Genomic DNA, 16,852 nt, shown 5'->3' on the forward strand with positions numbered 1-16,852 from the left:
CTCAGGGGCTTTTGCTCACACTGGATCCTGCAGCTGCCTCCTGTTCATCTGACCTCCCATTCCTGGGACTTGAGCTAGCAGTCTTACCTGCAGTCTTGCCTGCCAATCTTGGGATTCATCCATCTTCAAAGCCTGTGAGCAAGAGCCCTGCTGCCTGCCCTGCCGATCTTGGGTTCAGCAGCCCCTGTGGCGACAGGAATCAGGAGAAGCCTCCAGACTGACCCGTGCACCTGGGATGTTTCAACTTCTACAACCACGTGAGCCATTTCCTTGATATAAATCTCTCTCTCTCCATGTGTATATATATGCTTTACAGGTTTTGCTTCTCTAGAGAACCCAGCCTAAGACAGTTGGCATACATGACAAAAAAACTTTTTTTAAAGAAAAATAATTATCTCTGAGCTACACTGGAAAATCTCAGTGTGAAACGTCTTTCCAGGGTTCATTCCAGAAGACCTGATTCTTTGTCTTGGGGAAATAAAAAAAAAAGTCATATACTTTCTTGTTACCCAAAACTCAGGATGTTTTAATACCATCTGAAAGGACAAAATAGGAGAGCTCCTATTGGCCAAAGGGTGACAATTTGAGCATCAAAAAAGCACAATCACTCATTAAAAGTTGAGTCCATAATTATCCTCGAACTTGGAAAAGTTAAGAAATACGAAATAAAGGTCCCTGTAATGCAAGAGAGGAGTGACCATATCAGGAGAGGATGTTGTGTGCCTTCAACTCATACTGACATACAGGACAGGGTAGAACTGCCCCAAAGGGTTTCCTAGGCTGTAACCTTTACAGGAGCAAATTGCCAGGTTTTTTTCTACCACGGAGCAGCTGGTGGGTTGGAACCACTGACTTCAGCTAGCAGCAGAGCTCTTAACCATTGCCACCAGGGTTCCTTCAGGAGAGGCTAATGTCTTAATTTAACAAGACTTAGACTGTTGACTTTGTGGGTGCTGTGTCCTTGATTAAGAACACAGGTAGCATAAGGCATAAATTCACTGCGAAAAAGAGATGCAGGGAATTCTGACTGCCAAAAACTGCTCAAAGAGGTCAGGAATGAGCCAACAATATGGGGCGGGGGGTGAGACGGGAGCACACAGAGTCAGTCACCATGTTCCACTACCAGAAATGCAAGAAGGCTGATCATGTAAATACCGCTGAAAGAGGAGCCTGGTGGACTCCACCTCCTGATTCTGGGAAGAGGGTGACTAGTTACACAGAAGGCTGATTGGTTATGACAAAGCTAGTCCAAACCAAGGCAGAACACCGTGCATCCAGGATTTTCAGACATGGGGACAGGGCGAGAGCCCACCAGGCTTCAAGGGGCAGCGTGGCCTTCATGCGCCAAAGCCCCGGCTTCCATTAAACCTCAACTCAAGCCTGAACTGAGTGACTACTGCGTCCTTCCTCCCATCACTCACTGCGCTCTTTTCTGCTGTAAGGACCACCAATGAGATCCTCTCCTTCATCAGCATCCCTCTCCCCATCCCTACCCTCTTCCATGTGCCTGGCCCTCCTCCCTGAGCCTTCCTCGAGTTACTTAATCCATACTTTATTCCTGCTCTCCACCTGGGTAATGCTTGCAGACCCTGCCCCCTTAGCTCAGGGAGTCAGGAGAGGGGAGCACTTCCACACACCCCACGCAAAGTACTTGTAGGCGAAGTACCTGTGTGGTTCCCATTAATAATATAATCAGACCCAAGAAAGGCAAATAAAGAAGGTTCTGCATCTGGCCTGTCCCTTCTTCCAAGCCGGCTCCGAATCCCTGCGTAAGATTCGTAACTACGCTCCGCGCGTGACCAAGCCCTTCTCGAGGGTCGCGTTCAGCTCCGGCCTAGGCGCTCCCGGCTGCAAGGGAGTAGGGGGTATCCACACCTGTGCGGTCCAACGAGCTCAGACCGCTGCGGAGCAAATAGGGACGCGAGCGAGGGGAGACCCACTAGGCGGCTGTCTGGGACGGAGAGCACAGGCATCTGGGCCTGAGTGATTCAAAACCACAGCCCAGGGGGAAGACAGAGACGCAGAGAGACAGGTGGAGAAACAAAGCGAGACGGAGGTGCTCGGGCGGTGGCGGCGCAGAACGAGCATCTCGAATAGAAGGCGGCAACCCGTCCAGAGCAGCCCCACCTTGGTGGCGCCCGAACCCCAGTTCCAGCACGCGTCATCTCGCCCACCATCCCGCTCCTTGCGCCACAGCCTCCTGACAAGCTACCGCATCCCGGCCCCGCCCCTTCCCCCATAGCCCGCTTCGCGTGGCGACGCGGAGGCGCCTCGGGCGGCTTAACCCTTGCCTACCTGCCCGCACGCCGCGGCCGCGGAGCCCTTCGAGCTGCGGGACCAGCCCTGGCACTCGGTCGCTCCCTACCCGGTTGGTGCTGCGGCTACACGGACCGAGGGCGTGGGCTGCAGGAGTGACGCTGGGAGCTGCCCTTGGTGCCAAGCGCTGCACGCTGGCTTCGGACTTGGCGCCTGGCCCTGCTGTGGCCGCGCCCTGCGCAGTTCGTGGCCCCCAGCGGTAAGTCACCAAGGCCCCTAGGGGCTGCTTCGGCCCCTGCCCCACGGATAGAGGTGGGGGCGGGGGTGATGTGGGAATTTCTGTGCGTTCTCTCGCGCGATGGGCAGTCTGAGTGGAGGAACAAGGGTCAGCGCCCTCTCCACTCCAAGGTTCCTGGCCCTGATGGTCTGGGGTCTGAGGGCGGTGACCCTTTTAAGTCTGCGCAAGGGGAAAGGGAGAAAACCTTTGCCCCTCGGACGCAGGGGCTTGGGAAGAACCGACAGGACAGTTGAGGCCCATCTTCTCCCTCCTTGGAAGGGCCAGCACCACTCAGAGACTCCCTTAGAGGAAGTGGGCCAGGGCCTTCCCTCCCCAAAGGGCCCTTTGTCTCCTCAGCGTGGGGGTTGGGTGGATTGGTGAAGTTCTTACTGCAGATTCTATTTATGCCTCATACTCCACCCCTCCTCCACTCCTAACCCCACCCCAGAGCACGAAAGCTTTCCCTCCTTACAAGGTCCTTCACTCCATCTGACTGAAGGTTTTGGCCTCAACATGGCACCCTACAGAGAGATAAACCATTGCCCCATAACCACCACCTCCCAATTTCCCCGGAAGTCCCTAGGCGCAGCTCCCTCCTAGGCCTGAGTTTCTTATTTCCACTCCCCTCCCCTCCCCTCCTTATATTTCACTGCTCAGTGGCACTCAGATTGTGACCATCCTGGATACTGGGGACAAGGAAGACAGGGCAAATACCAAACTATTAGCCAAAATTCTGATCTCTCAAACCATGCTTGCTGCATGTGTGTTCCTTCCAGGTTTTTATTTTGCTCCACGAAATCAAACACCTGTCCATGTCATGTTAAAAAGGGGGCAGGATAAAGCACAGAGTTACCTTCTCAAGGGAAAAAAAACATTCTAGGCAGTTGAGCCAGAAGTTTACTGTCATGTAGAAAATCACCAAGGAGAATAATTTCATTTACTCAATCTGCAATAAACCCATATTCAAGTGTATAAATGCTATGTTTTGGGCACTGAGGTAGACAGTGTAAAGACACGGAAAACCTCTGCCACCACCTTCTCTCCCCCAGGCCAGGCTCTGGCCTCCTAACTGGTCCTCTTGCTTCCACTCTTGCTCTGTACTTCCCATTCTCACCTGCAGCTGGAGTGGTCTTTTGGAATTGAAAATCAGCCATGTCCCGCACCCTTGATGAAAGTCAAGGCATTCCCTGCGACCCTCAGGCCTGGCGTAGTCTGCCCTGCTGACCTCCGAGCCTTCCCTTGCTGCTCTGGCATTCTGGCTTGATTTCAGATCTGTACATAATTGCCATCTCTTGCTCCTCTGGCCTTTTCTCAGGACATCTCCTCTGCCTGGAATGTGTTTCCCACATCTTTTGCCTTGTCGTCTTCTGCCATCTCTTAGGTCTTGGTGCAAATACCACATCTCTCAAAAAGATTTGATGAGATAAATATGCTGTGTGGTCCCTTTTACGGAATTTACAAGCTTGTTTTAGAGAGGACATACTCTGCCCAGCATCTTGGTATCACTGAGACCCATCTGAGAAATGATGTGCTCAAATTGTGCTTATAGAATTAAAAATTCCATTACCCAGCATCCTAGTTAGAAAACTTAGATGTAAGTACATGGCTAAGATGTCTCAAAAGCATAAAATACTTTCTTCACGTAAGTAATAGCTCACAGTCTACTATAGGTGGAGTCTTGACCCGTACAGAATCTTCAGCCTTGTTGAAGAGTAACCCAACCAGAGCGAACAATCAGTGTTAGCTGAGTGCACCAGGAAAAGGGAGTGGTGGGTGCTGTGTCCTCTGTGGAAGGCCGTGGTGTGGTGGTGGTGGTGGGGGAGGGAGGTGTCTCTCATGTTTCACGCTGGCTCCACAGAGGAGTCTTTAGCCACAGGGTCACAAAGCAGTGTGTGTTTTAGGAAGTGAGAACCTGGACACATTTAGGCCTCTGCCCTCAGGCAATGATGGTCCCAGCATCTGGCTTCCCAGGTAAATTCCACTGTACCTGTGAGAACTGTCATGAGAGGTGACTCCTCAGCCCGCCTCAGGTCAGGCAGTAGCCATTGGACTACTCAGGGAGATCTCACCCACATCACATACAGACCACAAATTTGCAAGTTCAACTATGATACTGTATTGTAATGTGGAAATTGACTGGAATGAGCATGCACCAGGCTTCATGTGACTGCTCCAGTATTCTGTAAGACCCTGGTTCATCATCCAGACCGTAATGCTTGTTGTCTTATCAATGTGCCCAAGTGCCAGATAAATTCACAAAACAGCGTTGACAATATCAGTAACATTGACTTCAGACATTCATAGCAATGATGACTATTTTGAAGAATCATTTTTCAAGTTCAGAGTAGGGTAAAATTTCCAGCTGCTCATAATTTTAAATCAGTTAACTGTTCTGAAAACTAAGAATCGGGTAGCTTTATTTATAGAGCTTGGCTGCTAATCAAAAGGTTGGCAGTTCGAATCTGCCTAGCTGCTCCTTGGAAACCTTGCACGGTAGTTCTGTAAGGTCCCATAGCTATGAGTCAGAATCGACTGGATGGCAACGGGTTTGGTTTTGGTTTGGCATCAAATAAACCATTTTAATTCTTGCGGTTGCAAAATTCTACACACAGTTGAATAATTCTTATTATACATAGTTGAATTTATTTCCAGGAGTATGGTAATCAAAAGATTTTGCCATAGCATAAAAAAAGGATAAGTGCGCTCAAACCAAAAAAAACCAAAAACCAAACCCATTGCCATCGAGTCAATTACAACTCATAGCAACCCTATAGAACAGATTAGAACTGCCCCATAGAGTTTCCAAGGAGCGCCTGGTGGATTTGAACTGCCGACCTATTGGTTAGCAGCTGTAGTACTTAACCACCACACCCCTAGGGTTTCCTAAGTGCACTAGAGATCTCAAAATTTCTTGCCATAGAAATTATATTACCTTCAATTATAATTATTCTTAGTTTATGTGAGCTCTATTTATCACTCTGATCTTCATTTTAATTTTATATTTTCATTATGTGTTCCAAAATTTCTCATGAAAAACACATTTATTATTCTATTTTTTAGATTTACCATGAGGGAGAGTATGAGTTACTGATTCATAGAATGACAGTCTATCATACTTAAGAGCACAGTCTTATCATACTGAAGAGTCAGACAAGCCTGGGTTCAAATCCTAGTTACTTACTACCAATCTTTTGACTTCCCTGGATCTTAATTTCTCCTTTGTGAAATGGGGGTTACAATAGTATGTCCCTTATAAGATAATCAGCCACACACTCTACCTGGTTAGGTAGACGTAACCAAGACTCAAAACCAGGTTCTCTGTCTCTACAGCCTGAATAGTAACCTTTATATTGCAACCAGCAAAGCCCATCAGAGTTGGAGGAGGCCTTGTCTAGTCCCCAGAGGATTGTGTGGCATGGAAATGGCATCAACAAGTGCAGAGTGGGGAGGTGTGGCTGCATATCACCTGGAAGGAGGCAGCTAAGCCAACATAGCAGCTTGAGGCACTGACCTGCTATCCAGGGTGCTGCCATAGGTAGCGTCAGTCCTTGCGTAGAGACAAAGAAACCAGCCAAAAGTTCTCTAATCTTTCCCTAGCCAGAGTGACAAAGGACTGATCCTCAGGGCCCTCACTGTCAAGGAGAAGATGAGACACTACAGAAAGCAGAGCATGTTTCAGGAGAAAGCAGAGGTGTGAGCTGGGTGCACATGAAGACATGGCAAAAATCACAGAAGGCTGTTGGCGGGTCTTGTGGGTCTCCAAACACTGTCCCAAGGCATCATGCCTAAAACTGGACCCTCACTTCCCTCCGCAAAATCAGTACTTAGCACAGGCCCTCCTTGGTTTTCTCTTACCTCTTACCCTCCTCACTTGCTTGACTTCCCATCACTCATTGTCCCATCATCTTGGCTTGAAATCTAGGCCTCCATGTTTACAACGCCCTCCCTGCTTCTTTTCCTCATTCAATTGCTGGATCCTGGTGTTCCTTCCTTTGAAAGACCCTATAACTTCACCCCTCTTCATGCTCATGACGGTAGCCTTCATCTAGTGCTTATCTCCATGTACTCAGCCCACTTTAACTGCCTCCTACGAGTCCTCTCTGCCCAGTGGCTCCCTCATAATTTGTTCTGTCCTTCATTACAGGGGTCAGATGAATGGTCTTAAACCATTCCCCTCACCCCTCACTCAGAAGATTTCCATAATTGATCTCAGGATAAGCCCAGACTCCTCAACTGTACAAGGATTACTAAGTTGTTAACACTCTTGCTGCCTTCCCCAGCCCTATACCCAGGGCAGACATCAGTAAGCAATCCTAGAACTCTCCCATTGAACTCAGAATGGGCATCAGAAATCTCCTCTGGATGGTACCTCATGTATCTATCTATCAGTTATGGCATGCACAAAAGCTAACACCTGCCTATCCTTTCAGCCCAGGTGCCCTGTGTCTGTCTGGTTTGCCTGTGCCATGTCCCCTTACCTTCCACTGTGATGTTCCTTCTCTTCTCAGTCCTCAAGCTCTGCATATACCATTAGATACTTGGTTGTGTCTTATCCGATGGCCTCTTGCCTCCTCAGACAGACATAGCAGTCCTGGGGACAGTACATTTATCCTCCCCTCTTACTGACACCCACTGCATTGAGCTCAGGAGACACGCAAGCTGGGTTTCCCATTCACCTTTGTCTCTTCTAGATGAAGGAGTCAACTTAATTATTGGATCCTCCATTACGTCCACTTAAAAGGGCCATGAAACCTTCCTGATAGGTTGTGGTGAGGATGAACTGAAGTGCTCTTTATGAAATGCAGGGGCCTGTGGATGGAAGTCTGGAATGGCCAGATAAAATCTGGGCAAATGCTTGGGATAGATCACAGATGTAGGAGTCATCAGACAGCAACCAGGCTGGACTCGTTTTGGCTCCTCCTGTGTGCCTTTAGGCATGTGACTTAACATCTCTGTGCATCAATTGTCCATAAAGGGTAGAGCAGAGGCCTCAGCCATGCTGTGAGATTAGGTGGGCTGTTCTCATCTCCCCGTTCACTGACTCCAGTGGACAGGTCCCAGTTTGGATGTCAGAGCTCAGCTCCCAATGCCGTTGTAGCAGAGGCCCCTGCAGCTGAGTGAAGCTGTGTGAGCCATGGCATGCAGAGAGCTTTCAGGACCCATGTGGCCCTCCGGTCTTGGGTACTAAGTGCCTGTGCTTCCTCCACAGCAGCTGCTGTCAGTGGGCAACATGGAGTTGAAAAGAGGAAAGACCTTCATCAAATCCAGCCTACAGCTTTCCCATGAGAAACCCCAGGTCCTGGCAGCCACTGCCCAGGCCAGGGAAGATGCCAGACTCTGGTCAGTCTCACTGGAGGGGCAGCAGAGGCCCCACGGTGAGAGAGGCCCCCTGGCCAGCCCCAGCCTCCAAGAATTTGACAGATTCTCCAACAAGGGAGTACAGCCCGGCACCGAGGAGGGGCCCACAGGTCTCCACGGAGCCACCTTCAAACTGGTGCAGAAGAGCAAGACTCATGACTGTGTGCCAGAGGCTGGCACAGTACCCACTGCTGCAGGGTCACTGGTGGGCAGTGTCAGTTTCCCAGGCCCCACCAGCAGGCTGGCCTCTGCGGGCAGCTGTGGTGGCCAACGTATGATTGACTACCGCCACTTCGTGCCCCAGATGCCTTTTGTGCCTGCCGTGGCCAAGAGCATCCCCAGGAAGAGGATTTCCCTGAAACGCCCTAAGAAGTGCTTTCGCAACCTGTTCCACCTTTGCAGAAACAAGACTGAGAACTTGGCCTCCCTGGCAGCCAAGGGTAAGGCCTTGTCCTTGCCTGGGGGCAAATCAGAGGCTGGAGGGAGGCTGGACACAGCCTCCTTTCACCTGGAAGAGGGGCTGGGGCCAGATAGCCTGTGCCAGGACCTGTCAGACAGTGAGCTCCCATCGGACTCCTCCTTTGACCTCTGCAGAGCCCTGTGTGAGGACGTGGCCTCGCTCAAGAGCTTTGACTCTCTCACAGGCTGTGGAGAGATCTTTGCTGATGAGAGCACGGTGCCAGGCTTGGAGCTGAATGAGGGTTCAGAAAGCCCAGCCCAGGAGCCCAAGTCCCTCGAGAGCAAGGTTCCCAGAGGCCCCTCCCAGGGCAGCATGGAGCAGTTGGCCTCACCCACCCTGAACGAGGTGTCCGACTTCGCCAAGTTCTGGGAGGGTGTGAATCGCTCGGTAAGGCAGCAGCAGCGTGCCCTGCAGGCCCCATGCCTGGGGGTGCCCCAGGAAACGAACACAGACCAGCCCAGGCTAGATGCAGCCGGCCTTGCCAAGCTGCCTCTGTGCCCCTGCAGGAACCCCCACAGTGGCTCCAAAGCCAGCTCCATAGACACAAGCACCCCCAAGAGCGAGCAGCCAGAATCTCTGTCCACCAGTGATGAGGGCTATTATGACTCCTTCTCCCCTGGCCTCGAGGAGGACAAGAAGGAGGCCCTGAGCCCAGGCACACCTGCAGCCACCTTCCCCCGGGACAGCTACAGTGGAGACGCCCTCTATGAGCTCTTCTATGACCCCAGTGAGGGCCCTGTTGGCCCAAGTCTAAATGATGACCTGTGTGTGTCTGAGAGTCTGTCAGGGCCAGCACTGGGCACTCCCCTGTCCATATGCAGCTTCCACGTGGGGGCTGAGGAGAACCTGGCCCTGCCACCTGGCCCTGATCTGCTTGGCCAGGGTTTCCTGCAGAGCTCTTGGAAGGGCAAGGAGTGCCTGCTGAAGCTCTGTGACACCGAGCTCTCCATCACCATGGGCATCATCAACTGGCTCCGACGAGGCCCTGAAGCCCGGGCCCCACCTGCCCCAGCCCCTGGGGATTCCTCAGATCCACCAGGCCCCCAGAGAGCCCCTAGGAGAACAGCAGAGAAGCTGGAAGCCAGCTCTTTGGATGCAGGCCCACATCCAGAGAGTCTGGAGGGCAGGGGGGACCAGCCATCAGATGCAGGCAGGGCTGCTGTGTGCTCAGCACCCACTGGGCAGGCACTGTGGATGCACTCAGGAACCAAAGGCCTACCTTCAAGAGAGAGCAAGGTCCCAGGGGTACCTGAGTGGGGGACCTGTAGTCCATCCAGAGGTCCCTCTCTGGAGCACTTGCAGATCTCTAAGGAAGAAGGCTTATTCTCCTCTGTGGAGTCTGCAGCCATAGTAGCAACAGACACTTCTGGCAAGAGCAAGGCCTCAAATCTCTCTGCCTGGTCAGACTCCCAGAAGGAGCCCAAGCCCTCTATGAACCTGAGGTGTCTGCAAGGCCCCTGGAGGCTGAGTCTTGGGGGCAGCACCCTCAAGCAAGAACCCTCCCTGATGGGTTGTGTAGCCCAAGTGGCAGCCCTCCAGGTCCATCAGAGCAGCCAGCACCAGGCAGAGAGCCACCAGAGGGAAGATACAGGCAGCGGGCTCTGTGGGCTGCCTGCAGCTAGGAGCCCTGCCACTCCGCAGCAGAGAGAGCCAGGCCACCTCTCCAGCACAGCTTCCACCCTTGGTCAACCCTCTCCAGGTAGCCCAATCTGCAGCCCACAGGACCAGAGGGACCTCCACCACGACCTGGGCCTGTGCCAGTCCAGAGGGGAACAGAGGGGTCAGCTGGACTCCACACTGAGTTGCCGGGGTCCCTTGCCAGGAACCTGGGGCCTTGCTTCCCACAGCCAGAGGGAGGGAGCCACCTCCACAAGTCCCACAGACCACCGCAGCCGCTGCCTGGCCCATGAGGGCGTCCAGTCTGGCCAGCCGGAGGTGAGGATGCGCAGGCCAGCCATGGCCGAGCCCCACCTGTAGAAGGGCTGGCTGGCACTCACAGGACCTGCCTCTTGCCTCTTCATGCTCACATTTGGCCAGTGAGAATCTGAGACCCATGTTGATGGCGGGGCTCAGGCAAAAAAAAAAAAAAAAAGGCAAAGGGAGGGGCATTTAACATGTGAGGTCTCCTTGCCTGAACCTACCAGCTCAGTCACAGCCAGTACTGCATAGTCAAGGGCAAGTATGGCTGCCAAGCTACGGATGCCTCACTGACTCTTCCACAAGAAAGCAAAGAGTCTGACTCTGGTGGTTATGGCCACGCCTGTGGAAAGGCTCAGGCTTGAGATTTACGAGAAGGAGATGGGTGCATGTCGTAAATGTGAAAAGCCAATAAATACATCTGTAGGCGGGGTTGCAGATAACCCATGGGTGAGAGACTGGAAGCTAGGAAATGGAATGGGAGAAGATAGCTGGGAGCCAGGAGCCAACAGACCACTCAGGCCAACTGCCACCCCATTGTGCTCCAAGGACAGGGCACCATATGCACCTGATGGTCCCTTCACCACGGCAGGAAGAGAAGAACAGACCCTGTCTCCACACGAGCCCCAAACTGACAAAAGTCACATTGTGCAGACAATCTGCCAGTTCCAGCCTGGTCCTATGGACCCAAGTCGATGGGCTTCAGTGGACTCTGTCACGTGTCGTCTCATATTTGTTCTCTTCCTAACTGAAGCCGTGGATGACCACGGGAAGAAGTGGAGCTCTTCACAATGGTGTTATTCTGCCTGCGAGCAGGAACACCTTCTGGCTCCTGTCCCGCTCCATGCGTCAGCAACCCTGTCTGCCCTTCAGGAAAACACCCCTTTGGATGGCTGTACCCTCTGGAAAACCACAGCGCACATACAGCACATGCTCAGAACCAGGAGGGAGGTGTGTGTGGGCCCCTCTGGGCCGGTGCCCAGAAAGCTGGGTGCCGACTCTAGCCTGTTGTCAGGGCCTGCAGTGCAGGGACAGAACAGCTCATCAAGGCTTCTTCACAATTAGGTTTTACCTCAATCAACACGGTCAGGGTGATATGAATGATGAAGGGTGACAGGCAGCATGACATTTGCCAGAGGGAATTTAGGTCATGGATACACTGCTGGAGAAGTCACAATTGCGCAGCTTTCTATCAGGAGGAGATCAAGGTGGACCAGCTCTGATGGTGGTGAGAAGGCAGGGGGTGGAAGTCCAGACAGGAATACAGTCTGACAAGTTGAGGATGGGATCCCTGCTTCTCCGGATTGTCTGTGGCTTGACTTTATGCCAGGAATGCCTCTGCGGACCTCATAACAATAGCTTACTGAGGCCTGCTGTGTACACACAGGGCTCTTGGCCAGATCCATCCACACCTCGGACAGGGGAGGCCTAGGGCCAACCTTTCTGTGAAGCCATGCTTGACCCCTCCCAGGATACACATAAATTGTCACCACTAGTAGGAATGAGCCCTTGCTATGTGCCACTGCTCCTATGAGCAGTGTGCACACAGATAAGCTGATCTGATCCCTGCAGCAACTTAAATGCAGGTGGTATTCTCGTTTTTCAGATATAAAAACTAGGCACAGAACACTGTTGGGACTTGCCCATAGCCACACACAGCTAGTTTGTGGGGTTGATGAGGTTTGGATCCCAGCTGCTTGGCACCAAAGGCCGAGCTCTTACCAGACTCCAGAACTTCTTTTGCTGAGCTCCTGCAGTGAATGCCTCTCTAAGTCTCCACTCGTTCCTTTTCTTGGGGCACAGATGTCCACACACCCACTGTGTTCCAGGCATGGAGCTCGGTGCCAGTTCCCAGCCCCCTGTGGCTGGGTGAGAGCTCGGTGGGGGGGGGGGGGGCACACCACATTCACTTCAAAGACCTGTCACTTTGAAAGTGCTTATAAAGTACTTGTTGAAAGAATAAAATATTAAAAGGTTGCATAAGGTCTTCTGATGTTTTGCTGACTGGGCCTTGTCTCTGGGGAGTAAGAGAATTGAGATTTCAGACACGTCTCTGACTCACACAGCTTCCTCTCGGCAGAGGTAAGTTGTGGTTTTGGCAGGGCACCCATGTAATGGGGGAACCCACCCAGGCCCAAGAGCACTTTGGAAGGGCAGGAATTGAGATGGTCCAGGTGTTGTCAGGGGGGCCTAGTACCAGGAGGGGCAGGGACCAGAGTGCTGAAGTCCAGAGGATATGCAAGGGGTCTGCGGTGACCCAACAGCAGAGCTGCAGAAACAGGGGAACCAGATTAAGCCTACCTTGGAAGAAGCTTCTGGCACAGTGGCTGTCTGGGGAGCAGTTTAAACAATATCAGCACCTGGTCTCATCCCTAGAGATTCTCATCCAGTGACCTGGGGTGGGGTCCCTAGAAGTGACCTCTTAGGTTCCTTGCTGAGAAAATGGAGGAGGGGTGGTGTGACCCTCCCCTGTGTATGAGGTTCAGAAGTCCAGCAATTGCTGGCTTGTGGCCTCCTCCATCTTCAGAGCACATTTTGCTCCAACCTCTGGTTCTATATATCCTTTTTCTGACTTTGATCCCCTTGCCTCCCTCTCAGAAGGACCCTTGTGATTACATTTGTCCTGCCTGAATAACCTAGAACTTCTCCATGTCAAGATCCTTTATTTACACCTGCAAAGTCCCCTTTACATTCTCAAGTACCATTTCACAGGTTCCAGAGATTAGGACATGGAAATCTCTAGAGGGGCCATTATTCAGCCTACTGCAGTCTGCCCTCTGGCCCCCAAAGACTCACATCCTACCATGTGCAAAATGCACTTACCCCCCTAGTACCTCCCCAAATGTTTGAGAGTCATAAAGGCAGAGACCACACTGGGGTCCTCTCCATATCCCCTCACTCAGCAGAGGACTATAAACCCTTAATGTCTTACAGTTACTATTTATAAAACTCACTCTCCAGTAATTTTTTTTTAACAAAGTGAGATATAAGTAGTATAAATCTTAGTAATTAATTAACACATGAAAGCCCAGATTTCACAGCTTAGGCCAGCAAAAACCCTAGGGAGGGGCGTTCCAGAAGTGGCCACACAGGAAAGAGCTTTCTCCTGGGACATAGCCATCTGGGCCCAACAGGTGGTTACTTACAGAACAGGGTTTCCTGGCCCTGGCTGAGTCTGATCATGCAGGAGACCCAGGACAGGCCTCAGGCCCTCCTCTTCATCCAGGCCCTATGCAGGTGGGGGTGGAGAGGGAGACAATGCAGGCCAGGAAGAGGCTGCCCTCCTCAGCATTCATCATTGTGAGAGGTGGAGCTAGTGGGTCAGAGGTGGAGCTCCTCTGGAAATGTCATCTGTGGCCTAGCCCCCGGGGAAACCAGATCCCTATCTTAACCATGGAGCCCTGGTGGCACAGTGCTTAAGAGCTCAGCTGCTAACCAAAAGGTCAGTAGTTTGAATCCACCAGGTGCTCCTTGGAATCCCTACAGGGCAGGTTTATTCTGTCCCATAGGGTTGCTATGAGTAGGAATCAACTCAATGGCAACGGGTTTATCTTAACCCTGGCAATCATCTCACACTGTCTGTATCTTATATTCCCAGAAAGTTCCTATCAACAGGATTATAGCAGGCATAATCAATTATGGTGCCTCATTGTTTATCTAACTAATAAAAAGTCAAGCACCAACTTCCTATTTTAGCTCTGGCATATATAGAGTATGGAAGTTTTCACTCTCAACCTTTTCACAAGAAAAGCTGGGCAAACAGAAAATCAGGGAGTTTTCTTGACCCATCAAAGAACCGAGGGTACAGGGCAGACCACCACCGTGAAATGTGGAGAGACAGGTGCATCCAGAGATATTTAGCATGCAGCCAAGATCTGTGTATGTAAGGATGACTATAAGAATCAGCACCAAGCTATGAGGCAGAGGTCAAATATTCTCCTGTTCTCCAACTTCTCCACCATTTCTAACACCAGTTGTTCCCCCCATGACATTCTTTCTCTACTGGGTTCAATAATTCACTGGAATGGTCTCAGAGAATGCATGGAACCAACATAACTGCAATAACAGCTTTAATGGAGAAGGATATAAACAGTAAAAGAAGATACGGAAACCAGAAAAATTTGGGAGGGATCCCAGCACAGGGCCTCATTGTCTAAGAGGGGACCCACTTACCGTTCCTGAAAACCAATGTTCATTCTTACCCATCAGGAAACTTTCAAACAGGAAACTCAATGACATCTCTCAGCAGGCTCAGCAATTGGCTGCTACTCTCAGCTCTTGGCTGGGGTTCAGTCTTTGCACTCTGCTGCCAGTCTTTAGACTCTGGGTCAGCTTGTTGTCTCCGCTACTTCTGGTAGCGTTGGTGTTGCCTTCATTGGTGTTGCAGGTTTACTTGGCCCAGTCAAAGGATGGGCTCCTCTCCTGGCTCTCCCCAAGTTGGAAACCCCATCTAAATCTCAGTGTTCTAGGGTAAAAAAAAACTCTGTGTTAATTACAAGATGGGTTCCCTAACCAATCCAGGGAAAGGTTAGAATGAGTGGGATCCTGCAGCCAATCCCAGTAAAGGTCAACTATAGAGTGGGTCATAAACTGATCAATCACTTGCAAGCCACTTAAACAAACAGTAAGCCAGCCAATTATTTTGGAAGAATTATAAACTCAGGGTCAGAAAGGCTGTGTAGAGAAAACCCATTACACCTCATTATACCTGAGTAAGAAGCCAAAAACTGGTAACAACATTTAAATTGTTGCAGGCTGAGTAGGAAACTGGGCAGTCAGAGGTGGATTCACGGGTTTTTCCTCCAGGAACTGCACCAGGTTTTCAGGGAAAGGATTGGAGAAAGGGAAACCCTGGTGGCATAATGGTTAAGAGCTTGGCTGCTAACCAAAAGGTCAGCAGTTCAAATTCACCAGGTGCTCCTTGGAAATCCTCTGAGGCAGTTCTATCTGTGCTTTAGGAACTATGGCTAGGGATCAACTTGACTGCAACTTGTTTGTTTTGGAGAAAGAACCCCTCATGGCCCTGGCATGGGGAGGAAAAGAGTAGCCATTATGAAACCTCCCCAGGCCTTTCTTCCTAACAGAGGCCTACTTCACAGGGTGAGGGACTTAGCCAGAGGGCTATCCTGAAACCTTTTCCAAGCTAAGGGAAGGAACCCTGCTTCACTCCAGTCCTCTCCAGCTTTCCTCTCTAGCCTAAAAGGGGAAAAAAAGTAACTCAAGCTATAGTCAACAGGTGAGAGGGCTATAAGAAAATTGATTGGAAGCACTGTGGCCAAGAAAGGGACTAAGAGACAGAAATGAAAAGCTTTCTGACCCAGACGCTTCTGAGGTCTAACTCCACCACCAAACACAACCCACTAGGAGTTGTCAGTGTTCATTGCCTTCAAGTTAGCTCTGATTCATGGCAAACTTATGTATAACAGAACAAAATGTTTCCCAGTCCTGCACCATCATCATGATCCTTAGTATGTTTGAGTCCATTGTTAGCTATTGTGTCGATCATTTAAGTGAGGGTTTCCCTCATTTTTGCTGACACTCTACCAAATGTGATATCTTTTTCTAGCAATTGATCTTTCTTGGTGACATGCCCAAAGTAAGCAAGTTGAAGTCTTGCCATCCTCACTTTTAAGAAACATTCTGGTTGTATGTATGTCTTCTAAGAGTGATTTGTTTATTCTTTTGGCAGTCCATGGTATATTCAATATTCTTTGCCAACACCACAGTTTAAACACACAAGTTCTTCTGTCTTCCTTTTTCACTATCCAACTTTCACATGGATATGAGGTGATTGAAAAGACCATGGCTTGGGTCAGGCACACCTTAGTCATCAAAGTGATATCTTTGCTTTTTAAAACTTTGAAGAGGTCTTTTGCTGCAGGTTTTCCCAGTGCAATATGTAGTTTAATTTTTTCACTGCTGCTTCCATGGACATTAATTGTTGGTCCAAGCAGAATGAAATTGTTGATAACTTCAATTTTTTTCTCCATTTGTCATGATGTTGTTTATTAGTCTAAAAACCAAAATCTCTAGCTACTTGCTGTCCAGTCAACTCTGACTCTTAGTGACACTATAGAACAGAGCAGAACTGCCCGCATAGGATTTCCAAGGAGTGGCCGGTGGATTTGAACTGCCAGCCTTTTGGTTAGGAGCCTAACGCTTAACCACTGCAACACCAGGGCTCTGTTTATTGGTCCAGTTGTGAGGATTGTTTTTTTCTTTATATTCAAGTGCAACCCATACTGAAGACTTTAGCCTTTGACCTTCATCAGTAAGTGCTTCAAGTCATCTTCTTTTTTGGCGAGTAAGGTTGTGTCGTGTGCGTATCGCAGGTTGTTAATATGTCTTCTTCCAATCCCGATGCCATATACTTCTTCATATAGACCAGTTTCTCAGATTATTTGTTCAGCATACAGCTTGACTAAGTACAGTGAAAGGATACAACCCTGCCTCATGTCTTTTCCAATTTTGAACCATGCAGTATCCACTTGTTCTGTTCAAATGACTTCCTCTTGATCCATGTACAAGTTCTGCAAGAGCAGTAAGTGTTCTGGAATTCCCATTCTTCACAGTGTTATCCATAA

General features: G+C 50.3%; 1 protein-coding gene across 1 annotated transcript; it reads left to right on the forward strand.

Moving 5' to 3' along the window:
• Positions 1–7,763: 7,763 nt before the first annotated feature.
• Positions 7,764–10,328, forward strand: AMER3 (APC membrane recruitment protein 3). The gene is made up of 2 exons (XM_003416698.1): positions 7,764–9,431; positions 9,474–10,328. Exons 1-2 carry the CDS (start codon positions 7,764–7,766, stop codon positions 10,326–10,328), a joined length of 2,523 nt encoding a protein of 840 aa, XP_003416746.1.
• Positions 10,329–16,852: the final 6,524 nt, after the last annotated feature.

Source organism: Loxodonta africana, chromosome 6 (assembly GCF_030014295.1).
Source record: "Loxodonta africana isolate mLoxAfr1 chromosome 6, mLoxAfr1.hap2, whole genome shotgun sequence".
Lineage (NCBI taxonomy): Eukaryota > Metazoa > Chordata > Mammalia > Proboscidea > Elephantidae > Loxodonta > Loxodonta africana.